Below are 19,443 nucleotides of genomic sequence, written 5' to 3'. Positions count from 1 at the left end.
GTGGCACATAAACACACGTGGAAGTAAAATGCTCCTTAAATGCTCGAAAAAAGTTTTATTCAGCAAAATCCTTTTCAGAGTACTTAAATAAAATCTTAATCTATCGAAATATGATGAAAACCGAAAATCGATTTTTTTTTCGACCTGAGCCACGGTGTGGTCCTCTTAACCTTACTCAGATTGTGTCACAGTTGAAAAAAAGATAAGGACTCGTAACTTAGAAGTCAGTATTACAGTCTTACGAAATAGTGACAGCAGTAATGTAGTTTCGTAACCGTAACATAGTCTAATTCTTTTGTTTTTACCATATAGAAAATGTCATTTTACCCCTCAGGGGGTAATCACCCCCATGTTGGAAACCACTGTTCTAAGGCATGCCCAAAGGCATCAAGAAGCTATGAGGCATGCCCAAAGGCATAAAGAAGCTATTTAATTACTTCATGAAAGAAATTTCATATGTAATGTGAAACGTGTAGTAGGATGTTAGGAGAATAGTAAAGTAAAAGTAAAAATGATCCTTGGCAATCCTGCCTAATACCCGAAGAGGAGACGAAAAACTATAATTTGACACATTTTTAATTAAAACTATCAATTTGCGTCACATAACAGATAATCCGCAGATAGCAAAATACAATGAAAAAACCTTAATTAGACGTAATTAGTTTTGTTTTTTGGTTAATGTATCCCGTTACAGTCGTTTCCTTTGCTGACTGTGCATCGTCTGTTGTTTGACCGAAATCGGTAGCTTCAATAAAAATAGTTGCCTATAAATATTGGGACACATCATAATTTTTCAAACAAAAATTTATAAATTTAAAATACGGGATCTCAAAATGCGAGATAGGAAGCTATTTTCTGTTCGTGTTTCTTATCTTTGTCGATCATCCTATTGGCAGAGGGAGTGTTAGCTTTTCTTATATAAATACTTTCACTATATATGTACCGCCTACACTTGCAATAGGATCTGCACAAAAGTCTGAAGGTGGAAAGCTGCTCTGAAAGAAATATTCTACACTTTCTGGTCGAGACAAAAAATTAAGAGGCGAAATAGTCAATCAAACTTACACGACAGGCGAAATACATTGATGAAAGAAAACGCAGATTTTTCACCCCTTTTAAGGCAGGCGCAATGCATCAATGAAAGGAAAGGACTGATTATTCAGCATTTTGGACAAATTAGTTGCAAGAACGTTTCGGAGATTCAATTACACAAAATTAATTTCACGCCGTTGAAAGAAGTTAACTGTTTTGAATTCTAATGAGCGAGGATGAATCACATTAATTTAAAGCTGCTGGATCTTCCGTGTCAGAGGGTGGTACTCCAAAGCAGGAGAGGAATCGTGAGCAGCATTCGTTTTCTCATCTTCTGTCACGAAAAGCGGGGTAAACGACGGAAGTAGGCGTGGCTTTACGCACGTAATTCTACAGGGACGTAATGGAAACTGTACACACCATAAATCCGATTCTCCACGAGACACACTGAAGTTCCATAATGTAGTTACATCCATCTCCATCTCCGGACGTTTATGTTCTGTCCAAGTTATGAACGTCGCATTCATATTTTACTACTAAGCTCTTCGTTAAGCAGTTACTCGTTCGTAGTTTTACACCTTACAGACACACCATTACATGTGAAACGGCTTTTCAAAGAACCAAAACACTTCAGAAAATTATCTCGGTGATAAAACTGTTTACCACACTTTGTGTAACTGGATGAAGTAGTGGAACAGTACAGTTTCGACTCTGAGCTCATTCCCTAACATATGTCTGGAGTAAGTATCGGTGTAACAAAATAGTGAGTTGTATTTCAGGCATGCATTTGATAACAGTTTCATATCTGAAACTGTACACCAATATAAGTAAAGTAAAGAGAAGCTACAATCCATCCAAAGACGATCAGTGTGATAAAATTTTGAAATTTATATTGTTTGCGGCGGCTCTCTACGCATTTAAAACTACACTACTGGCCATTAAAATTGCTACACCACAAAGATCACGTGCTACATACGCGAAATTTAACCGACAGGAAGAAGATGCTGTGATATGCAAATGATTAGCTTTTCAGAGCATTCACACAAGGTTGGCGTCAGTGAAGACACCTGCAACATGCTGACATGAGGAAAGTTTCCAACCGATTTTTCATACACAAGCAGCAGTGGACCAGAGTTCCCTGGTGAAACGTTATTGTGACGCCTCGTGTAAGGAGGAGAAATGCGTACCATCACGTTTCCGACTTTGATAAAGGTCGGATTGTACCCTATCGCAATTGCGGTTTATCGTATCGTGTAATTTCTGCAAGCGTTGGTCGAGATCCAGTGACTATTAGCAGAATATGGAATCGGCGAGTTCAGGAGGGTAATACGAAATGCCGTGCTGGATCCCAACGGCCTCGTATCACTAGCAGTTGAGGTGACAGGCATCTTATCCGCATGGCTGTAACGGATCGTGCAGCCACTTCTCGATCCCTGATTCAACAGATGGGAACATTTGCAAGACAACAACCACCTGCACGAACAGTTCGACGACGTTTACAGCAGAATGGACTATCAGCACGGAGACCATGGCTGCGGTTACCCTTGACGCTGCATCACAGACAGGAGCGCCTGCGATGGTGTACTCAACGACGAACCTGAGTGCACGAATGACAAAACGTCATTTTTTCGGATGAATCCAAGTTCTGTTTACACCATCATGATGGTCGCATCCGTGTTTGGCGACATCGCGATGAACGCACATTGGAAGGGTGTATTCGTCATCGCCATACTGGCGTATCACCTGGCGTGATTGTATGTGGTGCCATTGGTTACACGTCTCGGCCACCTCTTGTTGACGACACTTTGAATAGTGGACGTTATGTTTCAGATGTGTTACGACCCGTGGGTCTACCCTTCATTCGATCCCTGCAAAAGCCTACATTTCAGCAGGATAATGTACGACCGCATGTTGCAGGTCCTGTACTGGCCTTTCTGGATACAGAAAATGTTCGACTGCTGCCCTGGCCAGCACATTCTCCAGATCTCTCACCAATTGAAAACGTCTGGTGGTGGCCGAGCAACTGGCTCGTCACAATACACCAGTCACTACTCTTGATGTACTATGGTATCGTGTTGAAGCTGCATGGGCAGCTGTACCTGTACACGGCGTCCAAGCTCTCTTTGACTCAATCCCCAGGCGTATCAAGGCCGTTATTACGGCCAGAGGTTGTGGTTCTGGGTACTGATTTCTCAGGATCTATGCACCCAAATTGCGCGGAAATGTAATCACATGTCAGTTCTAGTATAATATATTTGTCCAATGGATACCCGTTTATCATCTTCATTTCTTCTTGGTGCAACAATTTTAATGGCCAGTAATGTAAAATAACTTCACCAAATGCTTTTCGCAAAGATGACTAGTTATCGTGTTAGTAAATGCCACATAACTGAACTTGGCTGTCAGATTGTATGTGTTTATTTTTCCGCCTGTTTCCAAAACTTATATTTGCATGCGATATACAGCCAACAACTTTCAGTGAGTGAATACTGTGTAAGTTTAGCTTCTATGACGTGTTCATTGTATTGAGTCTCTAGGATGTATAGCAAAGAAGTGACAGTGATGGGCTTGTTTTGCCGTTCACTGTTGACAGATGAGGGACCTGCGACACGACAACCTGAACGCTTTCATCGGGGCGTGCACCGACCCGCCAAACATCTGCATCGTCACCGAGTACTGTGCAAGAGGAAGTCTCAAGGTCAGCAGCGACACCACAAATATATTTGGACAATACTTTACCAGTATATAACAGTATAGAGTATCACATAGAAGGTGTGCAAAGTAGACAGCGTTTATGTAATCTGACCCTGAATGTAAGAGAATGCTGATAGATTACCTCGTCAATCCATCAATCTCTTCTCCTGCCTGTTAAAAGTTCCTGTAATTTTAATTACTTGCCATTCTTTCTTCTCGCATGTGGCTACCTGCTGCTGTTAGTAACCTTTTGTCTTCGTGCAAAAAATGTACCATTGGTAAAAGTGCACTCATTGTGATATGAGACCAGAACAGGTTTAAAGGTAACACCAACAGTGCAAAAGAGACATAAAATAAATTACAAAATTTTCCATCATAACGCAAACTTTAGAAAGGAACACCACTTATAATTGCTTATACAGAGGGGTCCAAAAAAATGTATCCACTGTTTAAAAGTCCGTAACTTGCATACTAATCGACGGAGTTGTCTCATTTTTGATGAAAGTGTAACTTAAAGTCCAATTTAAAGATGTCAATGTAGGTGTTCGAATGGTCACCATTAACATCCACACACAAGGGATGCCGCCGAACTGCAGCACGAACTACTGACTTCAACGTGTTCAGTTGAATATTTGCACATGAATGTACGATGGATTCTCGAAGTTCATGCAATGTGCGTGGCGTTTGTCGATAAACGACGTCCTTTAGTGTTCCCCACAGGTAAAAGTCCAGAGGAGTTTGGTCTGGGTAACGTGGTGGATACTCCACAGCACATCTACGGCCTATCCATCTTCCTGGTAGATTTTCGTCGAGATACTCCCTAACACGATTTTGGTAGCGGGCTGGGGCATCATCTTGTTGAAAGTAAACTCTTCTGTCCCCATACAAGTCTCGGATAGCAGGTAAAAAGGATGTCTGAAGCTTCTGAAGGTACACCTCGCCGGTAACTGTGCCGTTAAAGAAGAATGGCCCAATCAAGCCCCGGTAAGACAACCCACACTGCACATTTACTCCTGGCAAATTCACGGCTTTGTCTACATGGACGTTCGGATTTTCGGCGGCCCAGTAGATGCAATTGTGGCGATTTACTGTACCATTGAGTTAGAACTGTGCCTCATCGGACCACACAATCATCTTTGCAAACTCTTCATCGTTGGCACTATGTTAGTAAACCACTCGCAGTACTCCAGTCTACGATCTGGGTCGTCCTCGTTCATTGCGTGTAGCAATCGTGTGTTGTATAACTTCCAGTTTGTTGTCTTCAAAATTCGCCGAACACTTGAGCGACTCACTCCAGTTTCTCGGGCACACTGTCTCATGGACTTCTGTGGTGACCGAGTGAATTGTTGTAATACACGACGGGAGTTGGCTGGACTTGGTACTGTTACAGGTCGTCCAGATCGTTGTTTGTATACATCTTTAACACAGCCTTCGGCTTCAAATTTGTCTCGAATGCGACGAATCGTTAAACGTGTCGGTGGCTCTGTTTGATACTCATTTCGCCATTGCCGTTGAACCTCATTAATTTTTTCGTACATAAAATACCACTTCGAAACTGACTTCCTTTCAACGAATGCAAGCCTTACGCCAGCCATGTTGAATCGAGTAACCAGATGCAAACTAAGAACAAAACATTATCTGGCGACTGTCATCTGACAAAACAAAACAATTCAATACAACGCTTGCGTGGCGATTGCCGGAACTACAAACCATTACACTACCAAAGATGAGTCAACTCCGTCAATTAGTTTGCCAGTTATGAACTTTTAAACAGTGGATAAATTTTTTGGACCACTCTGTATTTCTAATAACCACAATGTAATTATGAATATTAATTTTTTATTCATTAATGAGATGCTGTTTTAACATATCACCTTGGAAGCTACTACAGGGTGTATTTCAAAATATTTATTTATTGTTAAAATCCGTAGATTATTGATCAAGTTGTTCCTTATTTCAAAATAGCTTTCTGTACAGCCTCAAACGCCAGCACTAGATTACACTACTTAACTATTTAAAGAGAAACAAAAATGAAGAGAGAGTGATCTACAGAGAGAGAAAAGATAGAACAAAAGGAGAAAATAAGACTGAAAAACGCAGGAAAGTCTATAGCTACAGATATCATACATAATGAAAAGAAGGCACCAGTAACGGTAAAAAAAAGTAAAGATGTTACTTACATCGCTGCAACTTACAAATTTCTGATATATTTTTCTACTCCTGTGGTTTAAACTGGAATATTCTGGTCCCATGACAAAGACACTGGACCTTACAAAAGGCGAGAACCAATCAGAATTTATCAAACAAGACGGAAATACTCGTGTCACATAATTAAATGAAAGCACAATGAACTGAAGTAGTACAGGTATACTTCAACTACTTATGAAGGTTTTTTTCTTTAAAAAAGTGACACATCGTCAACGGAGTATAAGTCACTAATTCTCATTCTTTATTTTCTTGCAACAAAAATCACAAAAACCTGTTCTCTCCAGCCAGTGGCCATCGTGTCAACTGTCTTTGTTCTGATTGCAGTTACATGTTAATACTGAATATTTTGCATAGGCTGACCTACGGGCTAGAGGATTATACCACTAGCGAGAATTCTCTTTATTTCCCACATATTGTTATATTATCATAAAAGGAAATAGTTAACTACGCGGACAAAATCTTTGTTCTGAAAATATCCGGCACGGTTTATTACCTCAACAGTTTCGCTATAATGTTTTTGTTATTTTCCTCTATCCGGCAATTCTCTCTATTACTTCTATTACAGAGGTAAGGAGAGAGCTCCGATGTGTATTCTGATAAATCTGACGACTCTCAAATAAGTTAGCAAGAACTCTGCATTGCGTGTACAGTTTGGCCTTCTATGAACATTAAACTGGTTCCAGGACCAAAAATGATAACTATTAAGCAAAGAAACTTCCATACTGAACTTAGGGAGCAATTCAATTTCTCCTGACACTCCCGTATAACTAACTACGTCTAGTATCGCAATGATAATATTGTGCAACGACATGTGTCAGCTCACGCCCGCGCGTCTCTCTCTCTCTCTCTCTCTCTCTGCGTGTGTGTGTGTGTGTGTGTGTGTGTGTGTGTGTGTGTTTGGGTGGGTGGGTGGATGGGTGTGTTCGTTTCTTTCCATTATCTGTTGAGCGGTATAGTAGAGAATGGGGAAAACAGATTATTTGTGTGAAAAATAATGATGTTATCATCCTGCTGAATGTCCTGAACAACCAAATACTTCCCTAGCTGTGCACAAACGAAGTAGAATGGTTTTCCTACTCACCTTCATTGAGTACGCACACTACTAGTTAAGTCCGTACTTACAGTTTAACCGAAGCATTGTACGACTTGCCAATTTATGATAAACAGAGTGTGGTCAGAAGTAACTGCCGAAGTGTCAGTCATAATAAGATGCTGAGTAGGTGCGTAGACGAGTATCATGATGCATAAGTAACTTTATGAAGCTTACAAATTTTACTGACGCTACTAACATCCCAGGTGGTACGGTAACAACAGATTTAATTGCACATTTTCCATTTTAGACAACTCAGGACAAATGTTATCGCTAAATGTACGACTTACAGGTACCTAGTGGACCGTAATGTAGAAAATTTTAGACAATATTTTCAGACATTGTGATAGTAAAGACTCCATGCTATTTCTGAAAAAAAAAATGTTAATGTGATCTGACCTTTCTCAGACATTATTCTTAGCCAAGTAACTCTCGCACTACACGAAAATAATTTGTGACGTAGCAGTTCAAACCTCTTGTAAACAGTTTATATCCAGAATTTCAAAGCTATAACACGTCATACCGCAGTCGTTCATCCGGCTATTCATCTGGAACACTTCAGTGAAGCGTAAAATAATTAGAGAGGGCTGCCAGTCCTTTGAGATAGCGAATCATCCTAATGTTAGAACCAATTTTCAGACGAGGTGATTTAGATGCTACATAATTTACTTCAGCCACTACCAGAATTACATTTCTTTTGATCAGGAAGGTCAGAGCCATTTGGTAGCGTCCTAAGACAGTAGGCTTCACACAAAATATTTTTAATATCGTGTTACTAATAAATCAGGCAACGCATTAACAGCGTGCTCTGTAGCTGCTGTAGATACGTCAGGTTATTAAACGAAACATATCAATTTCATCTTGGACGTCTTATCAACTGTGCTGTGTTATGTATAACCTACGCATTTCTCTGAAGGGGTCGGCTACTTTCACACCTCATCATAGGCTTGGCTCCAAAGATCTTTCATAAAAAGAAAAGAAATTAACACCAAGCGCTATCCAACTTTTTATACTTTGTTTACCCTCTTATAAATAGCACGTTCTTCAACTTAATCCATTCATCGAGTGATGCATTACTCATTATATCATGGAAGAGGAGGGAGAGAAACAATTAATGTTCAGCACTGGGAGCAGAAATAACCTATTTCTCATACACCCAATATGCGCCAGATCTTAAACAACAGGTCTTTTGGCAACAGTAAACAGTTTCCGGGCTCCTCAAATAATGTATGCGTACAGTTACTAGTGAAAGTTTTGCAACACCCCGGTTCCCAGAATTCCTGAAGGTCGACATTGACTGTGGATGTTGTATCACAGACATAGTCCCTTTGACTGTTCAGAGATGTCACTAAACCCGCCCAAGCCGGCCGGAGTGGCCGTGCGGTTCTAGGCGCTACAGTCTGGAGCCGAGCGACCGCTACGGTCGCAGGTTCCAATTCTGCCTCGGGCATGGATGTGTGTGATGTCCTTAGGTTAGTTAGGTTTAATTAGTTCTAAGTTCTAGGCGACTGATGACCTCAGAAGTTAAGTCGCATAGTGCTCAGAGCCATTTGAACCAAACCCGCCCAAAGATGTAAACAACCATGCATGAACAGTGTCCATTCGACGGAGGGGGTCTGACAGCCGATCAGTTCCAGTCATTCCACCAGGAAGGAGGTACACGGCTCTTGTTGTCTGTAATTCAACCATGCCTAGACGGTCAATACCGCGGTTCGATCGCGCCCGCCTTGTTACTTTGTGCCAGGAAGGGCACTCAACAAGAGAAGTGTCCAGGCATCTCGGAGTGAGCCTAAGCGATGTTGTTCCGGCATGGAGGAGATACAGAGAGGCAGAAACTGTCGATGATATGCCTCGCTCAGGCCGCCCAAGGGCTACTACTGCAGTGGCTGATCGCTACCTACGGATTATGGCTCGGAGGAACCCTGACAGCAACGCCACCATGTTGAATAATGCTTTACGTGTAGCCACAGTACGTCGTGTTACGACTCAAACTGAGCGCAGTAGGCTGCATGATGCACAACTTCACTCCCGACGTCGATGGCGGGGTCCATCTTTGCAACCACGATACCATTCAGCGCGGTGCGGATGGGCCCAACAACATGCCGAATGGACAGCTTCCACTGATGAGTGTCGCATATGCCTTCAACCAGACTATCGTCGGAGACGTGTCTTAATGCAATACAGTCAGGCTGAACGCCTTAGACACACTGTCCAGCGAGTGCAGCAAGGTCGAGGCTCCCTGCTGTCTTGGCGCGCCATTATGTGGGGCCCACGTACGCCGCTGGTGGTCATGGAAGGCTCCGTGACGGCTGTACAATACGTGAATGGCATTCTCCGACCGATAGTGCAACCATATCGGCACCATATTTGCGAGGCATTCGTCTTCATGGACGACAATTCGCGCCCCCATCGTGCACATCTTGTGAATGACTTGTTTCAAGATAACTTCGCTCGACTAGAGTGGCCAGCATGTTCTCCAGACATGAACCCTATCGAACATGCCTGTGATATATTGGAAAGAGCTCTTTATGGACGATGTGACTCACCAACCACTCTGAGGGATCTACGCCGAATCGCCGTTGAGGAGTGGGACAGTCTGGATCAACAGTGCCTTGATGAAATTATGGATGGTATGCCACAACGAATATAGGCATGCATCAATGCAAGAGGACGTGCTACTGGGTATTAGAGATGTACAACAATCTGGACCACTACTTCTGAAGTTCTCGCTGTATGGTGGTACAACATGCAATGTATGGTTTTTATGGGCAATGAACAGGGCCGAAATGATGTTTACGTTGATCTTTATTCCTATTTTCTGTATAGGTTCCGGAACTCTAGGAACCGAGTAGGTGCAAACCTTTTTTTGATGTGTACATTATCTTCTAATAGCGCATAGATCGAATACTAAATTAATTAGTGACCGTAAATATGGACGTACTCCAACGTGTTGATCGGTAAACCTTTATTGTGAGTATTTCAAAAGTAACCATTCTCTTATTTCATCACTTTGAGTTTGTCTTATCTAGAATCTTTTTTAAGAGACACTTACATCCAAGAGATAAACTGATGATTTCAGAGAGTACTACACAGTTATACTGTTCAAAAATATCCATTCAAATTTTCTCATACTACGTGTAGTGTTTGCAGAAGAGCCAACACTGTGTTGCAAGAGGAGGCCGAAATGCACGCGTCAACTCACGCAGGTGGCGCTAGGTCTGAAACAGGGTACGTAATGAATGCTATAAAGAAAAGTAAGTAGCTGCTGGAATACTTAACTTTAATCCATCATTTGTATACAGCATTCTGGATGATACAAGTGAGACTCTCTCTTGAAATGGTTAATGGCGCCTTGCTAGGTCGTAGCCATGGACTTAGCTGAAGGCTATTCTAACTATCTCTCGGCAAATGAGAGAAAGGCTTCGTCAGTGTAGTCGCTAGCAAAGTCGTCCGTACAACTGGGCGAGTCCTAGTACGTCTCTCTAGACCTGCCGTGTGGTGGCGCTCGGTCTGCAATTACTGACAGTGGCGACACGCGGGTCCGACATGTACTAATGGACCGCGGCCGATTTAAATCTACCACCTAGCAAGTGTGGTGTCTGGCGGTGACACCACATTCCTCCCCCGCAAATCGGCGAACGGTCGTGTTATAAGGCTTCCGCCCGCCGTGGGGAGGGCCCCATGTTGACGTATGCGATGAGGTGGGGAGCATAACAACAGGCGAGGCTGTGCCACCCGCACCCGGCCATTCGGTCCGAGGGGAGCTAGGAAACGCCTGAAAACCTAGTCCAGGGTGCACGTCAACATGCGGTGTATGCGCCCGTAAAGAGACAGGAGGGGCCGAAGGGTCGACCTCCATTGCGTCGGGGTATCCGACACGCGATGACGCCATGTGGTCCGGAGCGGACATGAGTTCCATGGCGGAGGACAGCTGGTCACGGGAAGCGATCGGCGGCGCGTGACCCAGGGAGGCGCTTGGCGGCTGCAGCGAAGCGTCCACTGCGGGCGGCGCCGGCGGGAGAACAGGCGGCGGCGGCGGCGGCGGCGGCGGCGCGTCGTCATGGGGCAAAATGGAAGGCATCGTCGGTAACACCTGGGGATGAGGCGAGCCAGGAGATGGGTCCCCAGGGCGCTGACCGGACGGCACCGTCGCTGAAAGCAGACGGGGAGCGGCAGAACCCGTGCGACGACAGAGGCGCAGCTGATTGAGATGCCGACGCACCTCACCAGAGGCCCCCAAAACCAGATACATCGCGCGGCCGAGGCAGCGAAGAATGCGCCCTGCGAGCCAACGCCGTGAACCGCGATAGTTGCGATAGAATACAACGTCGCCTGGAGCAAAAGCAGGAGTCTGCCGCTGCACAGGAACCTGATGCGGCGGATGCAGCAAAGACATCAAGGTTCGATGAGGACGACCATGGAGTAACTCAGCTGGCGAGCGACCATCCCGGGGCTGAGAGCGATACGAGGACAAAAAGAGCAACAACGCGTCCTCCCGAGAACGCGACTCTTTCAACTTCAACATCTGTGACTTGAAAGTCCGGACCAAACTTTCAGCGGCACCGTTGGACTGAGGCGAAAACGGCGCGGATGTCAGATGTTGAATACCATCGGCCTTGCAGAATGACTGAAATTCTGCGAACATGAATTGTGGGCCATTGTCGGAAACAATAGTCTGTGGAAGACTTTCAATGCAAAAGAGAGCAGACAACGCTTGGATTGTGGCAGATGACGTCGTGGAAGACATCCGGACAACAAAAGGAAAATTACTGAAGGAATCGACAACAACCAACCATCGAGCATTCCAGAAGGGACCAGCAAAATCGATGTGCAAGCGTTGCCAAGGGAAAGTGGCTTTTGGCCATGCAAAGAATTTCCGCGGTGGCGCGGATTGTTGTTCGGCACACGCCATGCAAGAAGAGCACATATTCCTAATCGCAACATCGATTCCGAACCAAGTACAGTGCTGACGAGCAAGTTGTTTCGTTCGCACTGCACCCCAATGTCCTTGATGGAGAAGCTTTAAGACAGAGGACTGTAATGAACGTGGGACCACGACCCTAGACTGATCATTATCAGAACGCAACAACAAAACACCACATCGTACAAAAGTCTCTCCCTGTGAGAAAAAAATCGGCGAACCAACGGATCCTCGATCCGTGACTTTGACAAAGGCCATTGCGTAGCAACAAAACGCAAAACGGTAGCAAGGACAGGATCAGCAGCTGTGGCTGCAGCTACACGACGAAAATCAATCGGAAACGATTCGACCACATCATCAGTTTCCGCATCAATGAACATGCAAGCAAGTTCGGAAGAATCGAATGCTCTATCCTCAGCAACAGGCAAACGGGACAACGCATCGGCGTTTCCGTGCTTAGCAGTGGACCGATACAAGATATCGTAGCGGTACTGCGAGAGGAAAATAGACCATCGAATGAATTTCTGCGCTGTACGTGGAGGTACAGGCTTGTTCGGATGAAAAAGCGATGTCAAAGATTTGTGGTCTGTGATGATGGTAAAGTGACGACCATACAAGAAATCATGAAACTTGGTAACACCAAATACGAGAGCCAAAGCTTCTTTCTCTATCTGGGAATAATTTCTTTGCGCAGACGGCAGCAATTTGGACGCAAAGGCAATAGGGCGATCATGCGAACCATCTTTGTGCGCAAGCACAGCACCGATCCCGAAATCCGATGCATCCACCATCAACAAAAGGGGTTTCTGGGGATCGAATGGCGTAAGGCAAGTAGTTGAAAGCAACGCCGATTGCAACTGGTGAAAGGCGCGTTCGCATTCCGATGTCCAGATAGTTTGCTGCAGTAGGACCGACGCACAAACAGTTTGCAGATATTGCTGAAACAATGCAGGGGCGGATGCACACCCGAATGGTAGTCTTTTGAATCGGTACAAACCAAGATGCGTGTTAACCACCAATACGCGCTGGGATTCTTCGTCCACCGGTATTTGCAAGTACGCATCAGCTAGGTCCAACTTGGAAAAATGTTGCCCCGGGCACAGTTGGTCAAAAAGATCTTCCGGGCGGGGTAAAGGAAAAGTTGCAGTCACAAGTTGTGGATTCACTGTTGCCTTGAAGTCCACACAAAGTCTCAGCTTTCCGGAAGGTTTTGGCAAAATTACTAAGGGTGAGGCCCAGAGAGAAGCCTGCACACGTTCAATTACACCTTGTGATTCTAAATCGTTTAATGTTCGTGCGACCTCATCACGCAATGCGTGGGGAACATTGCGCGCTCTGAAAAATTTCGGTTGCGCGTTGACTTTTAGTTCCAAATGTGCGTCATAGTTCTTAGCGCAACCAAGACTCGGTGCAAAAATGTCTGCAAATTCTTCACATAGACGAGAAACACTGGCTGAAGGCACAGTCTGATTCACTGTTAGGACCTGATTTACGATAGACAAGTTAAACAACTGAAATAAATCTAAACCAAACAAGTTCACCGCAGAAGAAGAACGAAGAACGTAAAAAGACACAAGTTTTGTTTGTCCCTTGTATGTTGCAAGAAGGCTGCACTGTCCGAAAACAGGGATATTCTGTCCTGAATAACTAGTAAGCTGAACATTTGCAGCACGCAACGGAGGTGCGCCCAGTTGTTTGTACGTGTCGTGATTGAGTAATGAAACTGCAGCTCCGGTATCGAGCAAGTCTACAAAAAGATTATTGTCCTGCTGACGACAAGAGCGACTGGCTCGTGCAACGTGAACTGTTTCTGGGACAGAAGCACTTGCGACTGGACGGGTTTTCCGTCGATGTCGACGCACACTTTTTGTGGGACGAACACAGTCACTGTTAGAGAGAGTAGCACTGTACGGTGTGGAATTAACTACATGAATGTCCACGGGCGAAGGTTCACGAGCCTGAGTGTCCTTGGGTCGATTCCGGCGCGAAGCAAAGGGCCTGGAATGGTTGTTAGTGTCCGATCTAAGCTTTTTCTGGCAAACACTTTGAACATGTCCTTTTTTATTACATAAAAAGCAAATAGCTTGGCGTGACGGGCAATTCTCACGCGAACGTCTAGTAGCACACCTCGGGCATGATTTCACTGCATTTCCGTGCAGCTCGCCCGGCGGGCCGGTTAATGTGACACACAGCTGGTGAAGTTTCAAATGATTCCTGAGCAAAGTCAAGTTTGTCTTGCCGATCCAATATGTCTATCACTTGTTGAAGGGAGGGATTGACTAGTTTCAAAATCTGTTCCCTTATGCGAACATCAGAAACGTTCTGCGCAATTGCATCACGCACCATAGTATCTGAATAAGGGAGTCCACATTCACATTCAAAAGCACAATCCCTTGTAAGGCCTTGCAAAGTTGCAACCCACTCCCGATTAGTTTGACTGGCCGTACGTTTTGTACGAAAGAACGTATACCTTTTTGCAACGACATTGACTGTGTCTTTGAAATATGCATCTAATGCCGACAAAATTTCTTCGTAGGACAGAGTTGCGACGTCGCGTCGGGGAAACAATTTCACTATCACACGGTAGGTGGACACACCAACACACGAAAGCAAAAACGGCTGCCGCTCGTTACCTTGAATTCTGTAGGCGGCGAGATGGAATCCAAATTGTCGTGACCACTCCGTCCATGTTTCCACGTCTGGCTGAAAATTACGGAATGGCGGTGCAACTGCGTGCTGTGGCTGCGGTAGCGATGAAGCGGCGGCGGCCGCATCGTTTTGCAGTGCACGTTGACCCTGGACGAGCTGTCCAAGGGCATCCAATAAGGCCTGCGTCTGCTGATTCTGTAAGCGATAAAATTCGGACAGTACATCTGGAGATTGTGGCGAAGCCATTACAGAAGTAAATTAGTGCAGCAATTGGTACAAACGCGATTTAGCTCGTCGCCAATGTAGTGTTGGCAGAAGAGCCAACACTGTGTTGCAAGAGGAGGCCGAAATGCACGCGTCAACTCACGCAGGTGGCGCTAGGTCTGAAACAGGATACGTAATGAATGCTATAAAGAAAAGTACGTAGCTGCTGGAATACTTAACTTAAATCCATCATTTGTATACAGCATTCTGGATGATACAAGTGAGACTCTCTCTTGAAATGGTTAATGGCGCCTTGCTAGGTCGTAGCCGTGGACTTAGCTGAAGGCTATTCTAACTATCTCTCGGCAAATGAGAGAAAGGCTTCGTCAGTGTAGTCGCTATCAAAGTCGTCCGTACAACTGGGCGAGTCCTAGTACGTCTCTCTAGACCTGCCGTGTGGTGGCGCTCGGTCTGCAATTACTGACAGTGGCGACACGCGGGTCCGACATGTACTAATGGACCGCGGCCGATTTAAAGCTACCACCTAGCAAATGTGGTGTCTGGCGGTGACAACACACTACGAACATTTCCTGACAAAATAAACTGTGTGATGGACCGGATTTAGAACCTGCAACCTCGCTTTCTGCAGGCAGCGCTGATAGCAACAGAGCTGATGGGCACTGCTCTCCACCTGCCATCTACATTTATATCTATTCGTATATATACATACATGCTCTGCAAGCCATGTTACGGTGCGTGGCGGAGGGTACCCTACCCACTACTAGTCATTTTCCTTCTTGTTACACTCGCAAATAGAGTGAGGGATAAAGGGCTGTCTATATTCCTACATACGAGCCGTAGTTCCATATACCTTATCTTCGTTGTCTTTACACGAAATGTACGTTTTCGGCAATAGAATCGTCCCATAGTTCACTGAAAGTGCCGGTTCTCTAAATGTTCTCTATAATGTTCCTCGAAAGGAACGTCTCCTTCACTCCACATTACTTACATAATTTAGATTTTGCTACATTTAGAGGAAGTTGCCATTCATCAAGTCGTCTAGAAAGTTTGTCTAAGTCATTTTGTATCCTCCTACAGTCACTCAACCATGACACCTTCCTGTACACCACAGCATTATCAGCAAACAACAGCAGACAGGTGCTCACCCTGCCCGTCCGATTATTTATGAATACACATAACAAACGCAGTCCTATCAAACTTCCTAGGGCACTCCAGACGATACCTTCGTCTCGGATGAACACACGCGGACGAAGACAACGTGTTGGGACCAGTTATTTAAGAAGCCTTCAAGTCACTCACATAACTGGGAACGTATTCCGTTGCTCGTATCTTCATTAACAGTCTGCAGTGGCGCACGGTGCCAAATGCTTTTCAGAAAGCAGGTCCTATACCGATGAAAAGTGCTCAAAAATGGGAAGAATAAGTGTTCTGAAAGCCACTTCTTTGGAGGGTAAATCATATTCCCTTAATTTCTGACAATGAATGCAGTATTTTAGTTCTGAATAATCGGTATTGTTAGGTATTTGTTTGATCTCGGTTGTGACAGGGTTTTTCATTTTTACTGGTAACAGGTTAAAAAACCGGCATATCAGTTCGCCATAACAACAGTGCAAAAATGTTTGTTTTATAAACAAAACTTTTTTTTTAAATCTAGTAATGATGATTCGTAGAATTTCCATTGCACTGAAATACTTAGTTATTATAGAACACGAGAAAAACTATCGGCATGGGAAGAAGCGCAAGAAACTTGCGACATCACGTAAGGAGAGAATGTCTGCAATGTTCCTTGGAAGAAAAGTTAAATTTGAATTGTATACCCAGCGATCTTTTTCTAAAGAAAGAAAAAGGAAAGGAAATGAGGAGAAATTCACACTACGTACAGAGAATGCTGCAAAAGTTTTGCTGGGAAGTCCTTACACATCCTCCACACAGTCCCGCTCTCTCCCCTTGCGATTCCCTACATTTGAAACCCTGCAGAAAGACATTCTTGGCCCTCGATTTGCTTCGAACTAAGAGGGGCACCCTCGGATACAACCATGACTCCGTAGGCAATGGACAGCGTTTTTCCATGAAGGCACTGGACAACTTGTCTCACATTGGGAACAATGTATGACGATTACTTCTGAAATAATAAACAGTTTACTAATTGTTTCCGTATGTTTAGTTTTCGTCTGACCGCAACTTATACAGTACTTTACTCTTGGTATAAGTAGCAAGATGACTGCCTTTCTTGTTGTAAAGATCAAGATGGCTGCCTTCACCAAGACCGTACATAACCTACAGGTTAAAACAACTGCAGTGGAAGACCAACCAATTAGTGAACCTCACGTCGCTGACGGTACTTCACTCGTGGGTTCGGTGTGTAACCTCCCAACAGTATAATAATATAAATAATATTCACATTTAGTGTAACCTCCCAACAGAAAAATATTCCGTAACCTCCCAACAATAAAAACATTCCGTAACCTCCCAACAGTAAAAACGACAACTGATCATATTAACTAATGAAATTAAGTTCACACGCACTGTATAAGTCTTTAGGATTTTTTTACAAGAACTGAAAACATTAACAAATGAAATAAAGTCCACACGCACTGTAAAAGTCTTTAGCATTTTACAAGAACTGGATACATTAAGAAAAAAAAATAAAGTGCACACGCACTGTAAAAGTCTTTAGCATATTTAGGACAACTGATCATATTAACCAATGAAATGAAGTGCACACACACTGTATAAATCTTGAGCATTTTTTTTACAAGAACTGAAAACATTAACAAATGAAATAAAGTGCACACGCACTGTAAGAGTCTTTAGCATTTTATAAGATTTTAAACGCACTGTATAAGTCTTTACCATTTTACATGAACTAGGAAAGGAATAGGAAGGATTGCATCATTGTTGTAGCACAGTAAGTTGCACGTAGCTGCACTGAAAGTCCGTATCTTTCTACAGAAACACAGCACCAAGTGAGACAATCTGAATTTCTCTTCCCTGAAGTATTTATCACTGTAGCCAAGACACTGAAATGTTGTATTAATATTGTATGTTATCATTTTGGTAGTACATTAGGTACACCAAACAGTAGGACCATAATGACATCTTCATTGTTCAAGGTGATGGACAGCTTGATATGTCAACACCACATTCTTGTAGAAACCATACTCTCACATCAACAGAGAATTAGTGCAAAAACCAAATACAGTGCTCCATGATCATGAGGATGGACAGGACAAATGGATATTGCAGTAATTGCTGGTAATTAGGTCAGAAGGTGAAGGACACATTAAGTCTTATGCTAGTCATCATAGAATTACACTAGTGTATCAACCGATCTGAATAATTACTGGCATTCATTGGCTATTTACACAGCATTTAAGTAGTATGTATGGAGTATTACAGAACATTATTCATAAGTCATCTCAATACAGTAAATTATTGGCACTCATTGGCCAGTTACAAAGCATTTTTTATGCATTATTCAGAAGTCATCATTCAAAATGAGGTAATTATTGGCATAGCATTTATGCTTAAGTCATCTAATTATAGTAATCATTGGCATCATAAGACATCTCATTACAGTAATCAGTCGCATTCATTGGCCAGTTACTAAACATGTAGCAGGTATTGAGTATTACAAAACACTATTCATAACTCATCTGTTTGCAGTAGTTATTGCCACTCATTGGCCAGTTACAAAGGATTCATATAGTTTTACAAAGCATTATTCAGTATTATTCACGAATCATCATTCAGAACAGGAGTTCTTGAGTGTAGCATCAAGCTACTAGTGTTTATATATGATATGATGTAAGTGACATAAGTCATATTTAAAACGTAAGACATCGGAACTATTACTCAAGGTCGGTAGTCCAATAATACATAGACAGAATGGAATCAATACATCAGAAAAAATTGCATTAAATTTAGGAATAGAAATATATCTTTAACTGGCAGTATTATTTAGTTATATACTGATAACAGAAGGGACTGGAAATATTTTTTTTTGTGCTAGCAATGCATTGCATTGGGAACTATAGTCAATTGCTGGGGCATGGAAATACTTGTTTTTGACTTATTGCTGGAAATAAGGATTAATAACGTCATTCGTCATGAGTCAGCTGTAGCAAGGTTATGAGACAAGTACAGTATATGTGATCACATTCATAAATGATAGACACAACTGGGCAAAAAAAAAAATGCAATTACTAGAACAGGTTTAATAACTAACACAGCTTATAGCATAGTAATGTCATGAAAAGCTTCTCCTGGGAAAGATACAAAATGGATTATTGAGCTGAAAGAAGAAATGCATATTATGCTGAAAAGTAGTGAACTTCGAATTAACAGGTAATGAAACGTGTACTCAATATGTATGTACTCTAGCTGTCTTTCTCAAAACATTCAGTCATTATACTATGCGACATAGACATACTGTCAAAAGGAACCGCAACAAATACTTAAATAACTACATAGCATTTCTTAACTAATAGAAATTATATAAACTCCATCATTATCATCATCTGCAAAGAAAAACTTTATTATTCATATTACCAGAACTTCATATAACTATTCATCATCATTTATTGTCATCTGCAAAAAAATTGACACTTCATTATTCATATTA

At 43.1% G+C, this 19,443-nt stretch overlaps 1 protein-coding gene across 1 annotated transcript in view; it reads left to right on the top strand.

The window, feature by feature from the left end:
- The window catches only part of LOC126162937 (guanylate cyclase 32E), a 935,168-nt gene that overhangs the window by 712,695 nt on the left and 203,030 nt on the right, over positions 1 to 19,443 (top strand). Inside the window, exon 13 of the mRNA XM_049919769.1 lies at positions 3,626 to 3,730. Coding sequence (XP_049775726.1) covers positions 3,626 to 3,730 — 105 coding nt within the window. The remainder of the gene's footprint in view (positions 1 to 3,625; positions 3,731 to 19,443) is intronic.

Source organism: Schistocerca cancellata, chromosome 1 (genome assembly GCF_023864275.1).
Source record: "Schistocerca cancellata isolate TAMUIC-IGC-003103 chromosome 1, iqSchCanc2.1, whole genome shotgun sequence".
Taxonomy (NCBI): Eukaryota; Metazoa; Arthropoda; class Insecta; order Orthoptera; family Acrididae; genus Schistocerca; species Schistocerca cancellata.
Note: the sequence above shows the minus strand (reverse complement) of the source record. Positions and strands in the feature narration are given on the sequence as shown.